Source organism: Labeo rohita, chromosome 14, assembly GCF_022985175.1.
Source record: "Labeo rohita strain BAU-BD-2019 chromosome 14, IGBB_LRoh.1.0, whole genome shotgun sequence".
Classification (NCBI taxonomy): Eukaryota; Metazoa; Chordata; class Actinopteri; order Cypriniformes; family Cyprinidae; genus Labeo; species Labeo rohita.
In genome coordinates this window covers 13,308,860-13,331,905 of record NC_066882.1, presented here as the reverse complement: position 1 = coordinate 13,331,905, position 23,046 = coordinate 13,308,860, and the positions used below count along the sequence as shown (strand labels likewise).

The following is a 23,046-nucleotide window of genomic DNA, read 5'->3' as shown; positions in this document are numbered from 1 at the left end:
TTTTTTCCTGCACTAACATTTTCTGTTGCGCAACTACGCTGAAGACAAGCAACAGCACAAGCGATCAAACTAAAGAGATAACAACGGAGGCAGGCTTTTGCAAGAGCATTACTCTTGCATACTGAATTTTCTGTTGACATACAGCTTGCACTTCACAAAACAAGGTCTTGACCACAATCATCAAAACGCATGCTTTATGACCGCTGTGCTCCAGTTCACTCTAGGATGAAGAACAACCAATACGGAACGGCAGCTGATTCATGTGGCAGCTCAACACCAGGACACCCTCTCTGCTCTTATAATTTTCTCTCTCCTCCTCCTCTTGTCCTAGCTTCGGCTTCCATGAATTACAAGTGCACAAAGTTACTAAACAAGACACAGCCATTTACATTACGGCCAAGACAAATAGAACGAAAAAGGGGCAGCACCTGAACAATTACACTGATTCATTTTCCATATGCAGGGCATGATTAATGTCACAGGAACACTTCTGTTATGAGGCAAGGAATACATATAATAGGGGAAGCCATGCTCTTCCATACTGCAGGCTCTGCCAACTGATTTTTTAGTTTTTTCAGTGTTGTCAAGCTAGGGTGTTGCTAGGCAGTGGCCAGGGTGTTTTGGGAGGCTGAAAAAACTTAGCTGGGGTACCAATTTCAATATCTATGATTGAAACAAACAAACAAACAAAAAACATTTTTTTTACATTTTACATTTTAATGTTTTCAAATAAATCTCTTTTGCTCACCAAATCTGCATTTGATCAAAAAGTACAGTAAATGCAGTAATATTTTTAAAATATATTTTAAAATGTAATTCATTCAAGTAAAGCTGAATTTTATGCAGCCATTACTTCAGTTTTCAGTGTCACATACTTTTAATACTTTTATTCAGGAAGGATGCATTAAATTAATCAAAAGTGAGAGTAAAGACATGTATGCTGCTGATTAAACTTGCTATTTCTAAAAGAAAAATTAAATATCACAGTTTCAACAACAATGTTAAGAAGCAGATACTGTTTTTAAGTTTGATAATAATAATAAATGTGACCCTGGATCACAAAACCAGTCATAAGTACCACTGGTATATTTGTAGCAATAGCCAACAATACATTGTACGGGTCAAAATTATTGATTATTCTTTTATGCCAAAAATCATTAGGATATTAAGTAAAGATCATATTCCATAAATATATTTTCAAAATTTTCTACCGTAAATATTAGGGATGCCCCGATACCGATACTGGTATTAATATCAGTATCGGGCCTGATACTGAGCTCCTGTACTCGTGCTCATTAAAATTTAAAAATATCCGTATCGGTACTCGGAATCGGCAAGTATCCTAACAAACATACATCAATGAAAAGCTTATTTATCCAGCTTTCAAATGATGTATAAATCTCAGTTTCAAAAAACCAGTCCCTTATGACTGGTTTTGTGGTCCAGGCTCACAAATAAGAATAAGAACCATAATTAATATAGCACCTATATAATATGTATACTTTCTTTACAAATGTGAATTTTGATCCATCTGCAGGTTCAGGTTTGTGATGTAATATAACATGTAGAACTGCTACAAGCATCCATCCAACTGCTTTTTTTGTGGGCAGGGAGGTGTAACGGAGCAGCCCAGGAGGGATGAACTTCATGAATAAGTAACGGGGAAAGTACAATGCCACTCTGATTTCATGGTCGCTCCCCATGTCCCAGCCCTTCCTTGAGACTCAGCACATTTCTTCCTATCCTCCCAGGATGATCAAAACACATTCTAATTAGCACCGCCCTTGATGGAGGTGGATGGTAATGGATGAGACAGGAAAGTCGAGAGCTCCTCTGCCCGGAGGGATGCTCGGCCTGTGGAGGCAGGCCATGACCGCTTCTGACCTTTACCTGGGCAACATATTTTTTACAGGCCGGCTGGCACAGAGGTATTAAGGGATGCAATCATGTGTGTCAGGAAGCAGTGGCTAGTCAACATGGGATTGCTAGCACATATCTCCTATCCAAACAGATTTTTTTAAAAGCGAAACCCAAGATTAGGTCGCTGAGGTACATAAAATATTTAACACATTATAAACAAAACCCCTTATGTGGCTCTGTGCTGCCAGGACAGATGAAGAATTGTCATGATGATTATTTTGAAGGAAATGTCAGGTCGAATCAAAACTGACATCAAAATATCATTCTACAACACCCCTTGAGCAATGGATAGATTGCATACAGTAAAAAACTGCACAAGACAGGAGGGGAAGAAAATAAATACAACCAGACGGAGACAGCAAAAGCATGTAAGACAAACATCCTTCTGAATCACATTAACAGATTCAAGCAAATGCCAAACTGTGACTCAGCTTAAAGAATACACAGAATAATGCAATTATGATTGATTAGCAAACAGTTGCTGTTTCAATTCAAATTTGTCAAGACAGTATTCAAAATTACAATAACAATGATACAACGCAGGGCACGAGCTGAAGTATGGTGTAATGCGATTAAAGTTGAGGTCAGATCAAAAGAGCTCAACAATAAGGATGCTCCGCTGGCCCACAGCCAGTTGACAGAACTGTTACATGCCCTATTTGACCAGTGCTGTGTTGCTCCACATCATGCATTTGGTAAATGTTTGGTTTTCTCTGATATGCTGAACACTGCTACTGCAAATTGGACTGATTTAAACTTGTCGCCAAGGTAATGTTACCAAGCTGGCAAACACAATTAGGTTTTGTTGAAATGGCAATAATGACTTGTGACAGTCATCATCAGAATGCGTCATTTAGAATGCACTGAAAATTATGAACCAATCAGTAATGTTTTCCAATGCCATCAATTTCCAGCTGTCACCATAGCTGTGTAATTTACAGCTAGGTATTACTACAAATTAATTAATTGAAATTATTTGTAATATATAGTGGAGATTAAAATTAGGGAACAACCTACAATTTCAAGATCACTGTTTAGTCCTATTTGAAGTTATCCTAATAGGAGTAGACAGGCAGTTTCTAGGCATATTTCATACATGAATTGCATTCTGAAGCACAGTATAAAAAACTTAAATGAGATATTAGAGAACACTTACAAATACTTCCAAGTTATCTGTGTTTATATGGCACCTGGTGCTAATTTCCTTAAAGGGGTCATTGGATGCCCAAGTTGGTTTTATTCCTTAGGGTCTTAATGAAAAGTCTATAATATACTTTGGTTAAAAATTCTCAATGGTAGTGTAAAACAACACCCTTTTTACCTTGTCAAAATCAGCTCTGCAAAATTCATCCTGTTCTGGTCGAGGTTGCATTAAATGTTAATGAGCTCTGCTCGCCCCGCCCCTCTCTTTTCTCTGTGGAGTGACGAGCCTGTTTACTTTAACCGCATTTAGCCGCGTTTAGCTGCTAAACTTGCTAACTAACACATTATTAGGAAAGGCGATCGCAAAGATTCATTAAAAAAACCCTTATACTCACTGTTGCTGTAAGTGAAGCTGGATCACGCCACACCGACAGACATCTGAGAATGGCTTGATTTGAAAAAGGGGATATTATTTTTACAGATTAATTAAAAACCACTGCATGGATTTTGATCATTATAGGGTAGATGTGTACATACACTGCCAACACACATTAATGTTCAAACAACATGAAAAAGTGAACTTAGCATCCGATGACCCCTTTAATTACATGACAAACCCTATTTAACTGGCAGCATTATACTAATTTTCACTGAGACTGCAAGATGGCAGGTCGCTCTATGGTGACTGAAACCCTGTAGCAGGAAGTGGTCCAGATGAAGGCCAAAGGGATGACCCTTCCAGGCACTGCAAGAAAAGCTGATCATTCCAAATCTTTGATTTCTAGAATACTGCAGCTTTACAATGACACTAATCAATTCAAGGCCCCCCGAAAAAGGCTGGTCATCCACATAAGACAAATGCACAAGAAGACAGGATAATGTGGAGACTCTCAATGGGGAATCGGTTCAGCACTGCAGGTGGAATTGCTTGCCAGTTGAAGGATCTGTCTTGGCACGTTTAAGAGAAGTTGGACTGAAAACTCTCTGCAGTGGCCAAGTCTCTCATCAGCAGAAAGAATCAAAACACTAGGCTCACCTTTACTGAGGAGCAATGTTGTGCGGAGAGAGGAGAACTGGTCCAAAGTTCACTTTAGTGATGAGAGCAAGTTTAATTGATTTGGGCCAGATGGGGAACATTATGTTTGGTGTCAAACTGGGGAAAGATTGAACCTCGAGTGTGTAAAGAGTGTGCTTTGGGGATGTTCTGTGCAGGAGTTGGGCCTCTTATTCAGCTACATGGCAAGGTGAACGCAAATGTTTATCAGAACCTCCTTCAGCAGCATGCGGTTCCTTCCCCGCAGCATCTCCCAATCAGCCTGCATTTTTAATGCAAGACAAGGCCTCTGTCACACTGCGAAACAGATAAAGCGGTTCCTTGAAGCTAGGAACACAAAGCAAGGGCCTCTACATTTCCTACTAGCTTCTGACAGCTGTAACCCTCCATAAATTCAATTTGTAATCCTCTTTCGTGCTACAGTGGCTACCGTTCTCTAATTTTTGTTGAAATGCCTTGGTTACTTTGTCAAACATGTTAGTAGAACAGCTAATATTCCTTCAAATTTTGAGATGAAGATGAACAACATTTCAGAAAAAAATCAAGTATTTACATAGTGTTCTCTAATTTTGATCTCCACTGTATATGAAAGTATAATTTTATGGTGAGGTGAATGAAAATGTTAGCATGGCAATAACTCTTTCTGTTCCACTATCTTTGTGGGGATTTTAAGGTTTGGGGCTGAGGAAAGGTATTCTGCAGTCCCCAATCAAGGAAGAACTGAAGGGAGACAATAACTTTCTGAAGCAAATCAGACAGAACTGATTGCTCTTTTCAATCAAGTATATTAAGAGTGCCAGTTCCAACATTTGTAGATGGATATGTGATTATCGAATGTGTGTGCGCAACCTTTTGGAGCAGATCTTGATGCAACCAAAAGAAATCACCTGGTTTGGTCTTCACTCATGCGTGTCGGGGCAAAGTACACTACCCGAGTGCAGAGAACATGGGACATGTGTTGGGAAGCTTATCAGAACTACATACATTCAGAGGACCACGAGAAGAGTCTGGTGTATGATCAGAGTATCAAGGCTTTACACAAAGCTCAAACAGCAGAGATCAGCAGGGTGTAGAGCCGTGTGCTCCTGTGGGCACAGGCAGACCGGGACAGGATAGGGTTTGCAGTGCACCAGTGCTCTTGTGTTCTGGTGTGCAACTCTGGCCGCCTAAAAAAAAACGCTTTGATGGGGAGACAGGGATAAAGTGGAGGAAGTATTATTCTTAAGAGACTAAAATGTACTGTACTTTGTGAGAAATATAGAGTGAGAGACAAAAAAAAAAGAGACAGGAAGCCCAAAGGTTAGCTCTGAGCAGGAAAGAGGAGGGTGAGAAGGAAAAGCAAGAACTTGAGAAAAGAGAGGTAGCAGAATTACAGAGCATGAGGGGTGGTGTCTAAACGTAGCTCAGGGTTAAGGTGAGCTGTGCTACTATGTTAAAAGAAGAAACGGATTCATGTTCTCTCACCACCCTGACATGAACAGAAAGGTCTCGAAAAGATCATTAGCTAAACCTGAATTATTCATTCATGACCGCTTCAACACTTAACCAGGTGGGACATCTGTATGCACTGCATGTAAGACTGCCAGGTAAGGCCTAAAAAGAGTGCTATATATGACATATTTTCACACAGCATTTAATTTTCAGCATTTGTTTGCCAATAAGCATAATTTCATATAACAGTCGAAATTGATTATTTACAGTATACACTAATCAATTAACACATTGTGTGTATATATATATACATACATATATATATATATATATATATATATAAACTGAATTTCTTTAAAAATTCACACATTAACCTTTAAATGCATGAATGTTCTGCCAATCACTATTACATATTCAGGTCTTTAATGACCCTAGCACGGATGGATTTCTAACTGCTGTAATAACAAAAAACTCTCTTGATAATTTAAGAACAATTACAGAAGAATAAAATAAAGCATATTTCGTCATCGTCAGAGCGCACTTCCACAGTACATTCAGCAACTGGCTCACATTTGCAATCTCAAACATATTCGCACAACTATCGTTTTCAGTGACTTCAAAATCAATAGTTGATCGCTGGCAGCTTATAAACCACATTCACCATCAAATGACAGTTACATTTATATTTTATGGCATACAATAATTGCTCTGCAGTACACCCATTCAAACCAGTTCAATTTTTGGTGATAATATTCTTTTGTTTTATGCCTGTGGTGATTGTAAGTGAAACGTCACGTCATTATTATCTATTAAACAGTGCCACCTCGAGGAATAAAGGTGAATTGCATGCACTGAGTCATCAAATATTTTAATATTTTTTTGCACAGAAAAAATAGACACAAATTCACACCTCGAGTCTCTAGCGACCCTATACACCGTTAATAAAACTCTTTTAAATAGACACTTTTAAATTGGATTATTTTTTTCTTGTTTTATTGTTTATAATGAATAGACTGAGGAATAATTAGAAAGTTGATGTCTAACTTTAAAAAATGAAGGAGGGAGAGGGTAGTGAATGACGTCCCGGGTCGCTAAAGACCTGAGGTATGCATTTAAGGGTAAAAATAAATAATAAATGAACTTATATTTAAATAACACGGTTAGATTCTTTAAAATCTAATGCATCAAATTCAGTAATTATTAACACATATAACATTTCATTTTGGAAGATTCTCATGAAGCTGACACTGATTTGCAGTGGCATTCGCTCTAAAGAACTAAATCAGAGGCACAAACTGCTTAACTGTCATTCCAAATTAGATAAAGACCACATAGAAAGGATGGATTCTCTCTGAAATATCTCTGTTCAAAGAATCAGGTTTGTGCATTCATTCAGCCATCTACCTTGACAAAGATACAGCTGGTCTATTCAACAGTGACCGCATCCGTCACAACAAAGCAGTAAATTACTTTTATTAGATTAGATAAGCAATTAGGTAACTAACAAAGTAAATAAAGCTCAAGGGCTTCAACCAAACAGTTCCAAATGGAATTAAAGACAAATTAGCTTATTGACAGGAGAAATTACGCCACTGCCGGGATACGCGCGCCTGTGTTATTTTTTTTTCCCCTGACGGAGACAGACATTCCGTGTGACAATAATACCGGAGATTATTGCATTCACTGAGGGTCTTCATTTCCAAATCTGTTCGAAATGAATGAGAGTTAAGAAACCAGATATTTAAATTCGCAGAAATCTCTCTCAGCATAGTGGGAAGCACTAAAGCTCTTAATCACCGCAAGCCATAATAAGAATCCATTCCACAATGTCAGAACGGCTGTGTGAGACTCTGCCACCATCCCCGCTAAGCTACCTCCCCATTTGGACTCTTAACCTTTCCTGTCGGCCATACTGCGAAGCATATGGGCCCCTTGCGCTTCATTATAGTTCCTTCATCAACCCTCAGAACTGCTCTACACCATTCTAATGAAACTTGTCTGTTCACAGCGTTGGAAACGGCTGGATTTACACATAGCTAAAGGATTAAGAAAGGCTCTTTGGCCATTAACTAGTTTTATTTCATTCTCTGCAAAAGCTCTAATTATAGTCTACGGGGCCAATTGTGTCCAGTCTCCTGGGTTGATCTCTGTAACATTAGTTCATCTAATTCAAGCCATAAAAAGCCTCAAAGCTCACGGCTTAAAAGAAGACCACTGGAGAAAAGCAATAAAGGATTTGTCGAACACCATAAAGCGGCGTGATTTAGATAGACGGAGTGACGTATATAGAATATGAGGGTAAATATCTGAAGGTCACCCCATATTTTTCCAAAGGACGCTGCTGATATCTGCAGATCAGGGGTGATAATGTCTTCGCAAACCAAAGCTGGTTGTTCAATTAACTAGGCTTAACACATTTAAAGGGAATTCTGTTTGATTAAACATGATAACATGCTTACAAGAGGGAAGACATAAAAGGATCGACTTCTGGATTAAAATAAGCACATCTTTATCTAGCCTGAAACAAACATGCAGCTAACCTGAATTACATGGCATTATCACCAAACTGACACTTATAACGCCATCACAAACATGCCAGAAAATGAAGTTGTTTTACTGAAATATTACCTTGTGCTTTAACAGCAAGCATACTGAAAAAGCTGAATGCATTGAATTCCTGATAAAAATCAGTTTATTTTCTATCAACAAGAACTTTCTCTGCTGAATAGACTCTCTATATTTAACTGAAGTATAGCTATTATAGCGGCCACTGTGAACTTTGCTGTTTAAAAAAAAAAAAAGCAACTATCACCAACAATATTCCTCTGTTCTAACACAGATTTGCATGCATTTTATAGAGAGAAAAAACAAATCACCTCATCAACTCATATGACTCACAGTCATTTTCATTATGTCAAGCACTGCAACAGTATTAGTGTCCAGATATAACTGGAGGTTTAGTCACAGTCTTGTAATACGCTACACAATACTGCTAAGGCCATAAATGCAAATGTAATCAGACAAATAAACCAAAATAATTAGTTAAAACTATTATATTGTGCTGCTGTTAAGAAATCCTGTAAAAGTAAGCAAGCATAATGAATAAAATGAAATAAAATAAAAATTCTTACCTTTGCTGGCACTTTCAACATGCACAAGCTCATCAGGGAACTTAAGGATCTCAGCATACTTTTCTTCACATTTCTCGGCTAGAAAGTGTAGAAGAGTCGTATTCTGGTCTGTTGACTTGGTGTCACGAAGCTGCAGAGAAAAGATTCAGAAATGAGTCATGAGTAAATATAGTAATTTGATGAATAATGGGACATTTAAGCAAACTACAACTTTGAATAAACTCTTCATGTACGTAAACAGATACTTGTACTGTATATTTATTATTTATACACACAAGATGACAAAATGACAAAATAGCATATTAGTATTGTATAGGTAGGTTAAAAAGGAATAGCTGAGGTCCTGAATAAGATATTTCACATAAAAGACGGTTACATATAGTCCACATGATCAAACAATAGTTGAATTTATAAAAATGACCCTGTTCAAAAGTTTACCTGAAGAGTCAAACTGCCCGCTGTTCTTCAGAAAAATCCTTCAGGTCCCACAAATTCTTTGTTTTTCAGCATTTTTGTGTATTTGAACCCTTTCCAACGATGACTGTATAATTTTGAGATCCATTTTTTCACATTGAGGACAACTGAGAGACTTATGCAACTATTACTGGAAGTTCAAATGCTCACTGATGCTCTAGAAAGAAAAACGATTCATTAACAGCTGGGGGGTGAAAACTTTCGAACAGAATGAAGATATGTACTTTTCAAGTTCAGGGTAAATTTAACTTATTTTGTCTTCTGAGAAACATGCAAGTGCTTCTGAAGGGCAGCACTACATTAAAAAAAAAGTACATATTCTGTTCAAATGTTTTCACCCCTGGCTCTCAATGCATCATTTTTCCTTTTGGAGCATCAGTGAGCGTTTGAAACTTCTGTAATAGTTGCATAAGAGTCCCTCAGTCCTCGGTGTAAAAAGATGGATCTCAAACAGAGCAACTATACGAGGATGCCTTTGTGGGACCTAAAGGAACTTTCTGAGGAAGAGTGGGGTGGTTTAACTCTTCAGGACAAACAAGGGACTCATGAACAACTATCACTAAACAACAACAACAACAAAACAGCTGTGGATTATTCACGTAACAGCACAGTATTAAGAATCAAGTGTATGTAAAATTTTGAACAAGGTCATTTTTATAAACTCAACTATTATATGTGGACCATATGTAAATAGAATTTATGTAAAATATCTTATTCAGGCCAGTACTAGACAAAAAAATAACATAAAGGCATGTTATATCCACAGAGCAACATGTGTTCAGCTGAACCTAAGCAGGATCGCATCACATATTTATGCGTCGATAGCACTTCAAGGTGTTTGTGCAGAAATCTGACAAATAGGTGTGTCAATAAAGTTGAAATTGGTTGGAGCAGAGTGCACAGAGGCATATTTCCCCCTGTTTACTTATTTACCACGTTTAATTTGAAAAGGAGCTTTCTCCCCCAAACCACAAGCGTTCTTTGTACAAGATTAAGGTGACACGAAAGAAATGAAATATTTAGATCAATACACACCGCTCACACTCTTGCCGCAGGCTGCTGTAGTGTATGCAATAAACTGCCTGAATTTCATCTTAACATCAATCCATATCAAGGATCAGATAAACTGGACCAGAGTTAACCTACATTAACCAAGTTAGTTAAAATAACATCACAATTTTTTTTTAGCTTAAAACATTTAAAACAGAAACCGGTTCCCACAAAAAAGCCACATGTTGTTTTTATAAAGCAAAACCCAAGTTCCCTTGGTGACATAAATCTGTTGCTTGAGAGCTATGGATATGATAAACCAAACATGGAGTGGTGTTGCTTTTTCTTTCCCTCTCTCTTCCATTTGGAGGGCCATGGCTGCAGGCCCACATTAAGCAGTGCACTGGGGCTGGGTGACCTCTTCACCCTCTCAGACTCAAACAGATTGTTTGCTGTCAAGCCTAGACTCCAGGAAGGCTGCTTTCGCACAGAAGATGGCTGCTGAGTCCCGCAGCAGAGCCGGGGAAGGCAGAATGAATCCTCAAGCTGGACTGCACAGCAGATGTGATATTAACCTTTACACAAACTGATGGCAAACTTACGACAGCTGGCACATTTCCCCGTTACACATAATGTCTCCCATAGATTTTCTCTTCCAAAATGTCTCGGCGGATAGAGAGGTGAGGAATTGGTTTTCTGTGGAAAAATGTGGCAGGTACAATGAGCTAAATTAATAAATGGATGCAGTCTTTTGCCTCTTCTCTCTTCATAAATTGTAATGGGTGTGTTTGTCTTAAATAAATGAGACAGGAGCATCCGACCAAATGTAATATAAAAGTCAAAGGAAAACAAATATCAGGCATTACTATAACACCGATCGCATGTGGGATTATTTAAAGGTGACATCATGTGATGGAAAACAGGAATGGCTTTGCTCTTTTAAAACAGATGACTTCTCACAATGCAAAGATTCCCAATTTAGAAAAACTAATTTACAAAATGCCAAAATATAAAATTATTTATATTAACAGCTTTTTTTGTAAATAATCTGTTTAATTAAATTACTAAAAAAAAAAGTGTGGTAGCTTTTCAAAAAAAAAATAAAATAAAATATAACAAAATAAAATCAAATAAAAAAGTCATACCTTTAGAGTCTAAGCAGACTTTTTTTTTTTTAAGTAATAAAAATAAAGACTTTTCATACTGCAATACTTTTACAGTCCCAGCAGACCATTTATGACAACTACAAAAATTATTCCTTTACAAACAGTCAAAACACACACATATTTTTTTCTAAATGAGTTATTTCACAGATTAAAAAAAAAAAAAAAACTTGAATAATTAAATTTAATAAAATACAAGTTTAGTGATTAAAATAAATAAAATGTATTTCATACTGCATACCATTTAGAAATACTGCCAAAATTACTCATTTACAAAATGCCAAAATATAAAATTATTTTTATTGTTTTTTTTTTTTTTTTTTGTAAATAATCTGTTTAATTAAATTACCAAAAAAAAAAAAAAAAAATGTGGTAGCTTTTCAAAATAAAATAAAATAAAGTCATACCTTTAGAGTTTTTTTTTTAATTAAAATTTTGTTTTAATATTTAAATAAAATATAATTTTTTAATATTTAAATAAAATATACATTTAAATAAAATTAAATAAAAATATACATTTTTAATATTTAAATAAAATACAACAAAGTTGTGAATTAAAAAAAATAAAATAAAAATATAGACTTCACACTGCACTGCTTTTACAGTCCAAGCAGACCATTTATGAAAACTGTTTTCTCAATGTACGTTCTAAATGTAATATATATTTCTAAACAACTCGCTTTCAGCTTTTTTAAAGATTTTTTAAATTTTAAATAAAATACAACAAAGTTGTGAATGAATGAATGAATGAATTAATAAATAAACAGACTTTTCATACTGCAATAGTTTTACAGTCCAAGCAAACCATTTATGAAAACTCCAAAAATGATTCATTTACAAACTGTCAAAACACATAAACACATAAAAAAACACATAAAAAAATAAATAAATAAATATATATATATATATATATATATATAATTCATAATATATAATATAATATAATTCATATTGCAACGCTTTTACAGTCCAAGCATGCCATTTATTTTTCTAAACAAGTTGAAATTATTCCTTCACAAACTGTCAAAACATACACATATTTTTTCTAAATGAGTTATTTCACAGATAAAAAAAAGTGATTAAAATAAATAAAATCAAATATTTCATACTGCAAAGCTTTTACAGTCTAAGCAAACCATTTATGAAAATGTTGTTTTTTCTAAATGTATGTTCTAAATGTAATATATATTTATAAACAAATTGTTTTCACAGCTTTTTTATTACTATTTTAATAATTAAATCAAATACAATTCAGTTGTGAATAAAAAAATAAAACAATTAATTTACCACCTGTCAACACACACATATTTATTTTTTTCTAAATGAGTTATTTCACAATTAAAAATAAATATTTTTTAAATAATTAAATAAAATACAATAAACTTTGATGATTAAAATGAAATAAAATAAAGTAAAATAAACCACAGAAAATGAGCAAAGAGTATATAGCCATGCTTATAGACTACGATCAGAAATTTCATAATCCGACCAATCATCTAAGAGCTTGCCAGATTGACCAAGTGCTTACAGTTTAGTTTGTAAAAGTGAGGATGGAAAACGGTCACGTAAATCTACAAAACTGTTTTTGGCACAATAAACCTCGACTAACATCTACACACCTGACCATCAGGCTGTCAACGCTGACAGAATCCCTCGCCGGCAAGCTGTTGGGTCGTGAGTGGATGCTGATGTTTCATTTAATAGCAGGCAGAGATGAGATAAGCCTCCTCTGCCGAACATCTGACAGGAGTCTCTCTCTCCCCTGCTGCATTCCATTACGGCCCATCCCGCGTACGCGGCCAGTCTTCCCTAATGATCTGGGATTAGTTAAATGATATGCACACCGAAGGATTCATTTATCATTTTGAGATGCAAACAAAGGCGATATATTAATCTAAGCACATCGTGACGTATAATTACCTATTCAAAGAGGTCTCGGAGATCAATATAGCTTTTAGCCCTGCAAGGCCTTTGTATCCTTTTCGAAGTGAGAAAGCCTTCCCGAGATTATAAAGCAATTGTTTCCAGGTAGGATGAATTGCTGTGAGCTCAGACTGGAGGAGTCACAATTGATTAATCCATTAGGAAAGCATAATTTAGCCCCTTGCTTTACAGCCCGTTTAGCGGTATTTATCTATTTATCAGAGAGGCCCACCGCACGCTTTTCCACGCCGGGCCACACTAGAGGAATCCCGGCGAAAAGTCCAGCAAATAATCCGTGAATTATTATCGGAATTTCCTGTGGAGTGTTTTCATTTGAAAATGCCACTGTGTTCCAGCATCCATTAGATAAATCGCTTCCAATTTCTCCCTGAGAGATTGGCAATAAATGAGAGCAGACATAGAGACATGCCTCAGCTGCAATCTCCAATATAATACAACACACGCAGCACCTCACAGAGTCTCGCTGCTAAAGATGAAGCAAGGAAAACAAATGAAAAAAACATAACAAAACCAGATCCTAAATGCTGGTTTATTTTCTTCTAGAATGACCCTTTCTTCTACGCAGCTGGCTGTCTAAAATCAATATTGGTTTACAAGGATTGGAACAAAAAACAGAGCACGGAAAAACAACAAGAAATCTAGGCAAACAAACACGGAGGTCTTTCTTTTCTTTCTTTAACCGAGACCGAACCCACGCGGCGCTTGTACGCCCTCCGCGAGGAGCGCGACGTTCGCTGCTGTTTCTGTGGAAGCTGTTGTTTTGTGCGCATTAGTAACGCTCCTCCGACCGGCCGCGTGTGCACATTCACAGTAAATACGGGCTGAGTTTAAAGTCAGCGCCTTTGCAAATTATCTCCAGTTGGATCTACCGCCGCCTTTCTGCGTCGGAATTAAAAACGCACGCGATAGTTAAGGTGGAAGTAATTGTGAATGCTCCGGTGCAGATATCAGAAACGGGGCCGGTTGCCGACACTGCATCCGAATCCTAATGTTGTTTTCTTTATTTAAACAGAATTAAGTTTTGCACCCGCTCAGCCACGGGGTGTTTACCAATCAGCCAGCTAACGTGCAGAACAGCGACAGAGCAGGCGGAGAGATAATGCACTTTAAAGGCTTTGCCATCCGACGCTGACGACCTCAGCATGCGTACGGCATGCCTGCCTCTTCTGATTTCCACAGCTATCACAGGAAACAAGCCTCGCACAGTCTATGTCTTTTAAGAGGGAAAAAACCTCGACCTTAGAAAAAAGAAAACACTTCCTTCAAACTTCCTACACGTTAACTAACTTTGGGTTAGTTTGCCTTGATTTCTATTTGAAATGCCATTCCACCTGATCCAGTCTTATTTTAGTATAAAACATTATTGTAGCTTTTCATTAATATTTTGAAACTGTTTTTTATTTTTAAACTTTTAGCCATGCAGTGTTCATTTTGACAGCAAATTCTGATTTAGTCACAGTCTTTTGACTGAAATGCCATTTAGTTTTAGACATATTTTAGTCATCTGAATTGTTTTAGTTTTAGTCGACTAAATATCATAAGGTAAGTAAGCAGACGTACTTTTTATATAAATACATTTAGATTAATATTTATTAGGGCTACTAAAGTGATTCAGTGATTTTCTGTCTTTTTGTTGTTTGATTAACATCAGTGCCACAAACAATACCAACTAAATTAGGCTGCTGTCCCTTTAAAACTGAATGAACGGATGCAATGTACTGATACACGTCTGATATTCTCCCAGCTGTTTACGTTCACATAAGACAGAGTGTGTTTACGTGAATACTCATGAAAACAGACAGTTCGGCATCATTTTGTGTGTATTTCTCCCTTCATGAGATGCAGAAGAGTACTTGTGCGCTGTGTGAGAGGCGCTGCTTCTGTGTCTGCAATCAGAAAACCGGACTGAATTTAGTTCTCTTTTGCATCATCAGATGTATCCATCTCTTCTCTTACTTGCAGATACTGAATATTTTTGAAACTTAATATAAACTTAACTCAATATATTTTAGTTTTGTCGTCAAGTTTTCATCAGTGAAAAAATGTTGATGAAAATTATGATGAAACTTATTAGTCAACAAAATTAACACTGTAGCAATGTTGTTGTTTTGCCATTTTTAGTAGTTCATTTTTCAGTTTTTGTTTTATTTTAGTACATAAATTAAAAATAAGAAATGATGGCAAGTTGTTGAAATTCAAAAACAAAAAGTTATCAATTGTTAACATTAGATACTGTATTTACTAACATGAACAAACAATGAACATTTATTACACTATTTAATAATCTTTGTTAAGTGGTTCATGGTTTGTTCATGTTAGTTCACAGTGCATTAACTAATGTTAACCAGCCAACTTGTGATTTTAATAACGCATTAGCAAATGCTGAAATTAACATTAACTAAGATTAACAAATGCTGTAAAAGTATTGTTCGTTCTTAGTTCATGTTAACTAATGTATTTAACTAATGTTAATCAATGAACCTTATTATAAAGTGTTACCAAAAAGTTTTATTTTATTTTGTAATAGTTTTAGTTTGTTTAAGTTTTACTCAACTATAATTCAGTAGTGCATTACACAGTTCATAAATGAAAATTATTTTGGCTTTATTTTTGTACTCTTTACTTTATTCCAATCAACAGAAATTTAGAAAGTAAAATATTTATTTGTAATTTGCACACAATTAAAAAAACATCTGTGCAGAGCTGTTTCCTTATTTTAGCACTGCCAGACATTTTAGCACGTTAAGAATAGGTTTTATGTTGATAAGAAAACCTCAACAAGAATACATTTCTCAAGTTATTAAACTACATTTTTCATCTGTAAAACAGGAACGCTTAAAAGTAAAGGAACAAATGCAACTTTCAGACTCATGTCGCATATGTTTCTGCGGGAAACAAATGAAATGCATTTTTAGGCTCATCATCAACCAAAGAAATTGATTTTTGAATTGCATTAGTTATTTATATCTCATGTCATTAAAGTGTATTGCTGAACTCTTTACTGCTCTGATGTTTTAAAAAAAAAAATGCTATTTTGCACCTTGAAACTGTGCAATATGAGTCCTCCAGTGATGTTGAAAGATTTAAGTGGCAGTTATTATTGCCAGACTTTCAGTGCTAATCACATCAGCCTAATGGCCAGTGAAGGGAATACCAAATGAGGGCGAATATGTAATGACTGCCGCGAAATCCGAGGCTACAATAATTGACATGGACATGCGAGGAACATTATATTGGTCTCATTTTCAATGGACATGTAATAGCAAGGTTCATTTCACAAGAGGCCGAATAATGTCCTGAAAATGACCAGCAATCCAACCACAAGGGTTTTCGTGAATGGCATGTTCAATTGACGCTCAGTCTTTCTGTGAATAACATGTTTAAAGATTCAGATATTTATTGGCGGCGACCAGACGCCTCGTCTTCATAATTTGGCGATAAACACACCTCAATGGCACTTGTTGCTATGGACAATGGCTTTTCTATCGCCTGAGGAGCCAAAGAGCTCACTGTGGATTATAACAAGGCTGGCAGGAGTAACTTCTGCAACAGTCTGCCAGTTTTAACCGCTGCCACTCACTGTTTGAAGCCATGTGACAAGTACCACACAAAAGAAATACGCGGGAATGAATGACAGGGGCATGTTAAATCAATCTCATGTGAAGAATCACCAAGGGACGGGTGGGTTGGAACGGGAATAGAGAGGGAGGGCAAGTGTGAGCGTCTGCCGGTGTCTCCACGTCAGTGCACCGGCAACTTGTTCCGTAATCATTCCCCACTGTGACTGCGCTGCTGCTGGAGACGCATGCTGAGAGAGCTAATTAGCACGGCCCTCCACACTGTGTCCGTTCCCCCTCGCACACCCCGCAGCCAAGCTTCCCCACATCCCTTTCACACGTGCGAGGATGCAGCACGCTCACACTTTCATTAGATGGGGATCAATCATCTGCTCACATTGGGTAATCACAATTTAATTTCATGCATTTCAAATTTTAATTTGTTTATTATTATGCCCCAAACTGTCATTACAGAAAGCCACTACTGTGCAGGTTTGTTTTCATCTGCCAAGTAAGATCGGCATTACGAGCAGAGAAAGAGATGAAATATCTGGGTACGTTCTCCATGCCATGAATGAGCAGACGTCTGAGGTCTAAGGTGTGTATGATTCAGCTCATGGAAAATGACATAAACAAATGCTCTGTGCCAAAACATAGTGAGTTGCCTACAGAAGCAGTATTTTAAGACACAATCACAGGCACGCTTCTGATGCAAAGTGACCCAGAAGGTAGGGAACTTAATTATATTGCCTACAAAGATACTCTTTTTGGACAAAAATCAATCACAGAATGCATCCCGGCTTTCTAAGCGGAAGGTAAAAAAAGTTAGAAATGTTGATTATGAGTACATCAAGTTTTAAATACCAAAAAACTAATTATTTAACTGTACTGAAATGAAATCATTTGCACATATGGGACCCTGAACCACAAAAGCAGTCACAAGTCACACGGGTAAATTTGTAGCAATAGCCAAAAATACATTGTATGGGTCAAAATTATCAAGTTTTCTTTTATGCCAAAAATCATTAGGATATAAAGTAAAGATCATGTTCCATGAAGAAATTTTTTAAATGTCCTACGGTAAATATATCAAAACTTAATTTTTGTAATATACATTGCTAAAAACATCATTTGGACAACTTTAAAGGCGATTTTCTCAATATTTTGATTTTGCACTCTCAGATTCTAGATATTTAAATAGCTGTATCTCTGCCAAATATTGTCCTATCCTAACAAAACATACATCAATTCAAAGCTTATTTATTCAGCTTTCAGATGAGAAAACTGCCTCTTATGATTGGTTTTGTTGTCCAGGGTCACATATGTGCGTGCCATGAATTTTTGCACTTATTAGAGTATCATGCCATTACCATAGCAACATAATAACATGAAACTATTGAAATAATTTGTGAGTTGTGTGCCACAAAAGGTTGCTATTTATGTATTGTGTTCCAAATCAGTCATTGATACCATTCCATGACAGTTGTTGTTAGCCGACCCTAACACCAAGAGCAACTACGTTAAATATAACCATTATGATTACTACATAAGCCTCCATACCAACACACAATAACATTCTGTTTAATACTACACTTTGCATTCATTATAAGTGCGTGCTGCAGTTACTTCATCTGCCACTTAAAATTCTCAAGCTCTTTGAAGTCAGGTGGATTCTGATTGGCTGTCAATGCCTGTATTTTTTTTTTCTGTGTTGTGAACTAGAACTAATATTAAAGGATTAGTTCACGTCCAGAATAAAATTTCCTGAAAATTTACTCACCCCCATGTGGTTTTTGAGGAAAATATTCCAGGATTTTCCCCCATATAGTAGACTTCAATGGGGATCGACGGGTTGAAGGCCCAAATTGCAGTTTCAATGCAGCTTCAGAGGGCTCTACACAATCCCAGCTGAGGAATTAGGGTCTTATCTAGTGAAATGATCAGTCATTTTCTTAAAAAAAAAAAAAAAAAAAGTATATATTTTTAACCACAAATGCTCATCTTGCACTAGCTCTGCGATGTGCATGCGTGACTTCACGCATTAAGTGATCATGTCGGAAAAGTCACGAATGGTTAGTTTTTTGTCTCCGGTTCAAAAAGGTCTCATTTTCTCCTCTAATGTCAAAATCGTTTTACCTGTTTTTGATAATGGGAAATGTTTGACTTTCTTTGCACGTTCACTTTGTAAACACTGGGTTGTTACTTCCACCAACAGCATGTGTGACCTTTCCAACATGACTATGTAATGCATGAGGTTGGGCTAGTGCAAGATGAGCATTTGTGGTTAAAAAGTACTTTTTTTTTTTTAATGTAGGTAAAAAAAAAGACTGTTACACTAGATAAGACCCTTATTCCTTGGCTGGGATCGTGTAGAGCCTTTTGACGCTGCACTGAAACGGCATTTTGGACCTTCAACCCTCTGGTTCCCAATGAAGTCCACTATATGCAGAAAAATTCTGGAATGTTTTCCTCAAAAACCTTAAATTTCGACTAAAGAATTCTGGAAGTGAACAAATCCTTTAAAACTTTAAATTACAGTTATTCTACAGTTCGCATACTTAGAAGGTTTTCAGAAGGTATCTTCCAGGGCAGCTTTTTAGATTTAAAAAAAAAGTGAGTGTCTCTTTATTTATATCCTGTAAGAGAGAGAGTGAATAAGAGAAAATAGAGGGTAAAAAAATGGAAGAAGCACTGACCCTTTAAGAGGTGAAATACAGAGGTTTAAGGTGATTAGCCAGTCATTAATTTTATCTGACAAAACTGTGAGCTGATTAGCACAGTGAGGTGAAACCTATTGACATAATAGAAGCAGAGCACAGGGTGGCCAGATATGCAGCCAACAAATCTGCAAACAGTGGACAACACAGTATGAAGTCCCGCTGAGAGAGAGGGAGAGAGAAGGAGGGAAAGATTTCTATCAAATTAGTGAAGCAGACATTCTTTGGCACGTACCACATCAGTTATGTCAGCTTCTCTGGTAATCTTGTTTGAAATTGAATAATCTAATTTACTTTAAGTTATGATGTTCCACTAATTTTCCAGTCAAGGCACTTCCATTTCGTTACTCCCATGCCTCGTTCCTCTTGTTCTTCTCTGTCTCTGTGATCACGCTGATGTTCGTTACTTTTCCACAGAGTCCAGACACTGATGAATCAGGGATTTCTCTCAACAATAGTGGTTTCCAGAGGGGTTCTTTCACAGGAGTGGCAAGGGAAAAGACATAGTGAGCAAAAGGGAGACACCTTAGAGAGACTTCTATTTGGAATAAAAGTACAAATACAAAAAAGGACAAAAGCATCTGAGGGAGAATGTGAAGCACAAAGGGACATTGTAGAACTGAAGGAGGAGAGTTAAAAGTAAAGTAAAGAAAGTAAAGTTGGAATGGTCAGCTGATATCAAAATGTTATTAACAAAAAAAAAAAAACGTTGATAATCTTGAATAATTATTCATGTGACCCTGGATCATAAAACCAGTCATAAGTCGCATGCGTATATTTGTAGCAATAGTCAACAATACATTGTATGGGTCACAATTATCAATTTTTCTTTTATGCCAAAAATCATCAGGATATTAAGCTCATGTTCCATGAAGATATTTTGTAAGTTTACGTAAATATATCTAAACTTTATTTTATTTTTGATTAGTAATATGCATTGCTACGAACTTCATTTGGACAACTTTCAAGGCGATTCACTCAATATTTTGATCTTTTTTGCCCCCTTAGATTCCAGATTTTCAAACAGTTGTATCTCGGCCAAATATTGTCCTATCCTAACAAACCATAAATCAACGGAAAACACATTTTATGACTGATTTTGTGGTCCAGGGTCACATATTTTAGAGCTGTCAGGACAGTTTTTGTTGGAAATTGGATATAAACATCATTCACGTGAATAAGAAAAACTGACAATGAATCATTCAAAATGTCTCCAGGGAATAACAATGTAAAAATGTTAAATAATAATATAATATAATATAATATAATATAATTAATTATTTATAATATAAAATGTTAATAACAATGGAATTAATTAAAAAAATAACTATTATAAAAGATTTAATTCTATAAAAATTGTAAAATAAATAGACTAATTAATTAAAAATGTAACATTTTAAAATTGACATTCACAAAATAAAAAAAAAAAAATGACAATGTTGTATGCACGTTTTGGAACTTGTAAAAGGAGGAACTAAAATAAACCAGGCCTTCTGATAATCTCATAATGGCCAAATATTAACTGATATCAGTGTATCACTACTAGAGTGGAAGATCCAGACAGTCACTGTATTGTGGCAGTCTGGCTCTGAACATTGTGCACTGGGGAAGATCAGTCTCAGCAATGCAGAGATGTGATGCTGGATTATGGCAGAAGCGATGAGGCACAACAGGCATCAGGTGCCCCTCATCACATGCTGCCAGCGAGGCTTGTTGTGTTACCTCTTGGCCACTCGTTCCTGTCACGAGTCTGGACTTGGGTTGCCAATAAGTAAGCCTAGGCGACCGATTTGAAAATGACATTTACAAGCACAGCCCACACTGTTGTCAGGATAAGCTTGGTGAGTCACAGCCTTCGAAATATTCATTGTGCTAAAGCTATTACATTTCTAATTGAATTGTTCCCTCACTGTGATAATGCAAAATGGCTTTTCAGTACCAATAGTATAATCTGTATTCAGCCAATGTTTCAGAAGAATCTCTTTATGAGGATACTGTCAAAGTTAATGTGTGAAATTGGTTATTTTACCAATGTCAGTGTGGCTGAAGGTGCTCAGTCATTTAAAACTGTATTCTTAACAGAGATATAAAGACGGAAAGCGACAGAGAAATAGAGAAAGATGGCCTGTCTACTTAGTATACTTGAACATACCCAATCCGCCCATTTCAATATTCGTCGAAGCGTGTTGAGGAGTTCCACAGAATAACAATCAACCTCCATCGAGACATTCGAAAGATATAAATCCTCAAGAACAATTAGCTAATAACAGACATGAGAGGCAACAGGGACCGAGAAATCTCAGACCACCTAAAGGACTGTCATCTCTGATTGCTCAATTACACATTTTGCCAAAGGACCTTCAGTTTACAGGCACTGATTGTGCATAGATCTTCGCAGTAGTAATTTGTGTGTTTTTAGTCAAGGAAACTATGGGAAAGTCACACTTCAGCACACAGCAGCTGAGGGGCATGGCAGAAGAAAGAGATACCGAGACGCTGCTGGCGACTGGCGGATTTTGCCTACCAATGGCAGACAGCCTGGACTGGAACGCTGGCCAATAGACTAATCTAAAAGCTCAGAGCCTGCCATGAGGCAAGTTTGCTTAGTAAGAATGACAAGTGAAAATCAGAGAGCCCCAGGCTACACCTCTGGCGGTTTTGGGGTGGGGAGTGAGGTAGCTCAGGGAGTTCATTTGTCCGTGAGCTCACCATCCATGCCAGATCTGTGAGAAAGACAACCGGTGCTGGGAGAATCTCTAACAAGCTGAGAAATGATGAAGAGACACCGTGAACATATATGAGGGGGAATAGCGTTCTTCTCTGGTAGATTTCACTTACTTCTCTTTGATCTACATATAGACTGTTTAACAAAGTGGAACGATTATAAAACACAGTTACGAAAAAAAAGACAAAATAAAGGTTCACTCTTTATAAACTCTTCTGACATCTCTACCAGAAAGTATCATGCTCAAACAACCCCAAAAGCGGAGAGCAAATCCAGATTTAATGAATATTATCTGTAATTTAACACCTTTTCATGCTTGTAGCTTTAAAAGGGGCTTTGCTGTGGAGTAAGCCTTTTCCCACATGGTTGATTTCATTTGAAGTTGCCATAATCTTTGTGTGCATTCCTCCGAGTCTACCTTTCCTGAAATATGTCAAATGTTTGCTACAGAAGTTACTTTTTTTGAAAAGTATATGACAGGGAGTCAAGAATCCACAACAGAAGGTTACTTTCTACACTCACACATACTTCTGTAAGATTAAAGTTAACTGAAGCTTAAAAGAACCCAGAAGCCTTGTGTATCTCTGAGAGATGATGGTCAAAGCTACTGGATCTCCATAGATGAAAACATGTTTCACCCATGCCCAAAAAAAAAAAAAAAAAAAACAGGCATGGAGCAGGCTCTGTTCAAATTTTACGTGATATACTGTCTCAAAAAAAAGTGTGTGTAACCATATATGAAGGATTTAGTGGAAAATGTCATTTAGATGTGATGCCGGATTATATATATATTTTGA

At 36.6% G+C, this 23,046-nt stretch overlaps 1 protein-coding gene across 8 annotated transcripts in view; it reads right to left on the bottom strand.

Moving 5' to 3' along the window:
- diaph2 (diaphanous-related formin 2) overlaps positions 1-23,046 on the bottom strand; it is a 494,681-nt gene that overhangs the window by 149,102 nt on the left and 322,533 nt on the right. For all 8 annotated transcript variants that reach the window (XM_051128238.1, XM_051128239.1, XM_051128240.1 and 5 more), the window contains one exon: positions 8,680-8,809. In XM_051128238.1, coding sequence (XP_050984195.1) covers positions 8,680-8,809 — 130 coding nt within the window. The remainder of the gene's footprint in view (positions 1-8,679; positions 8,810-23,046) is intronic.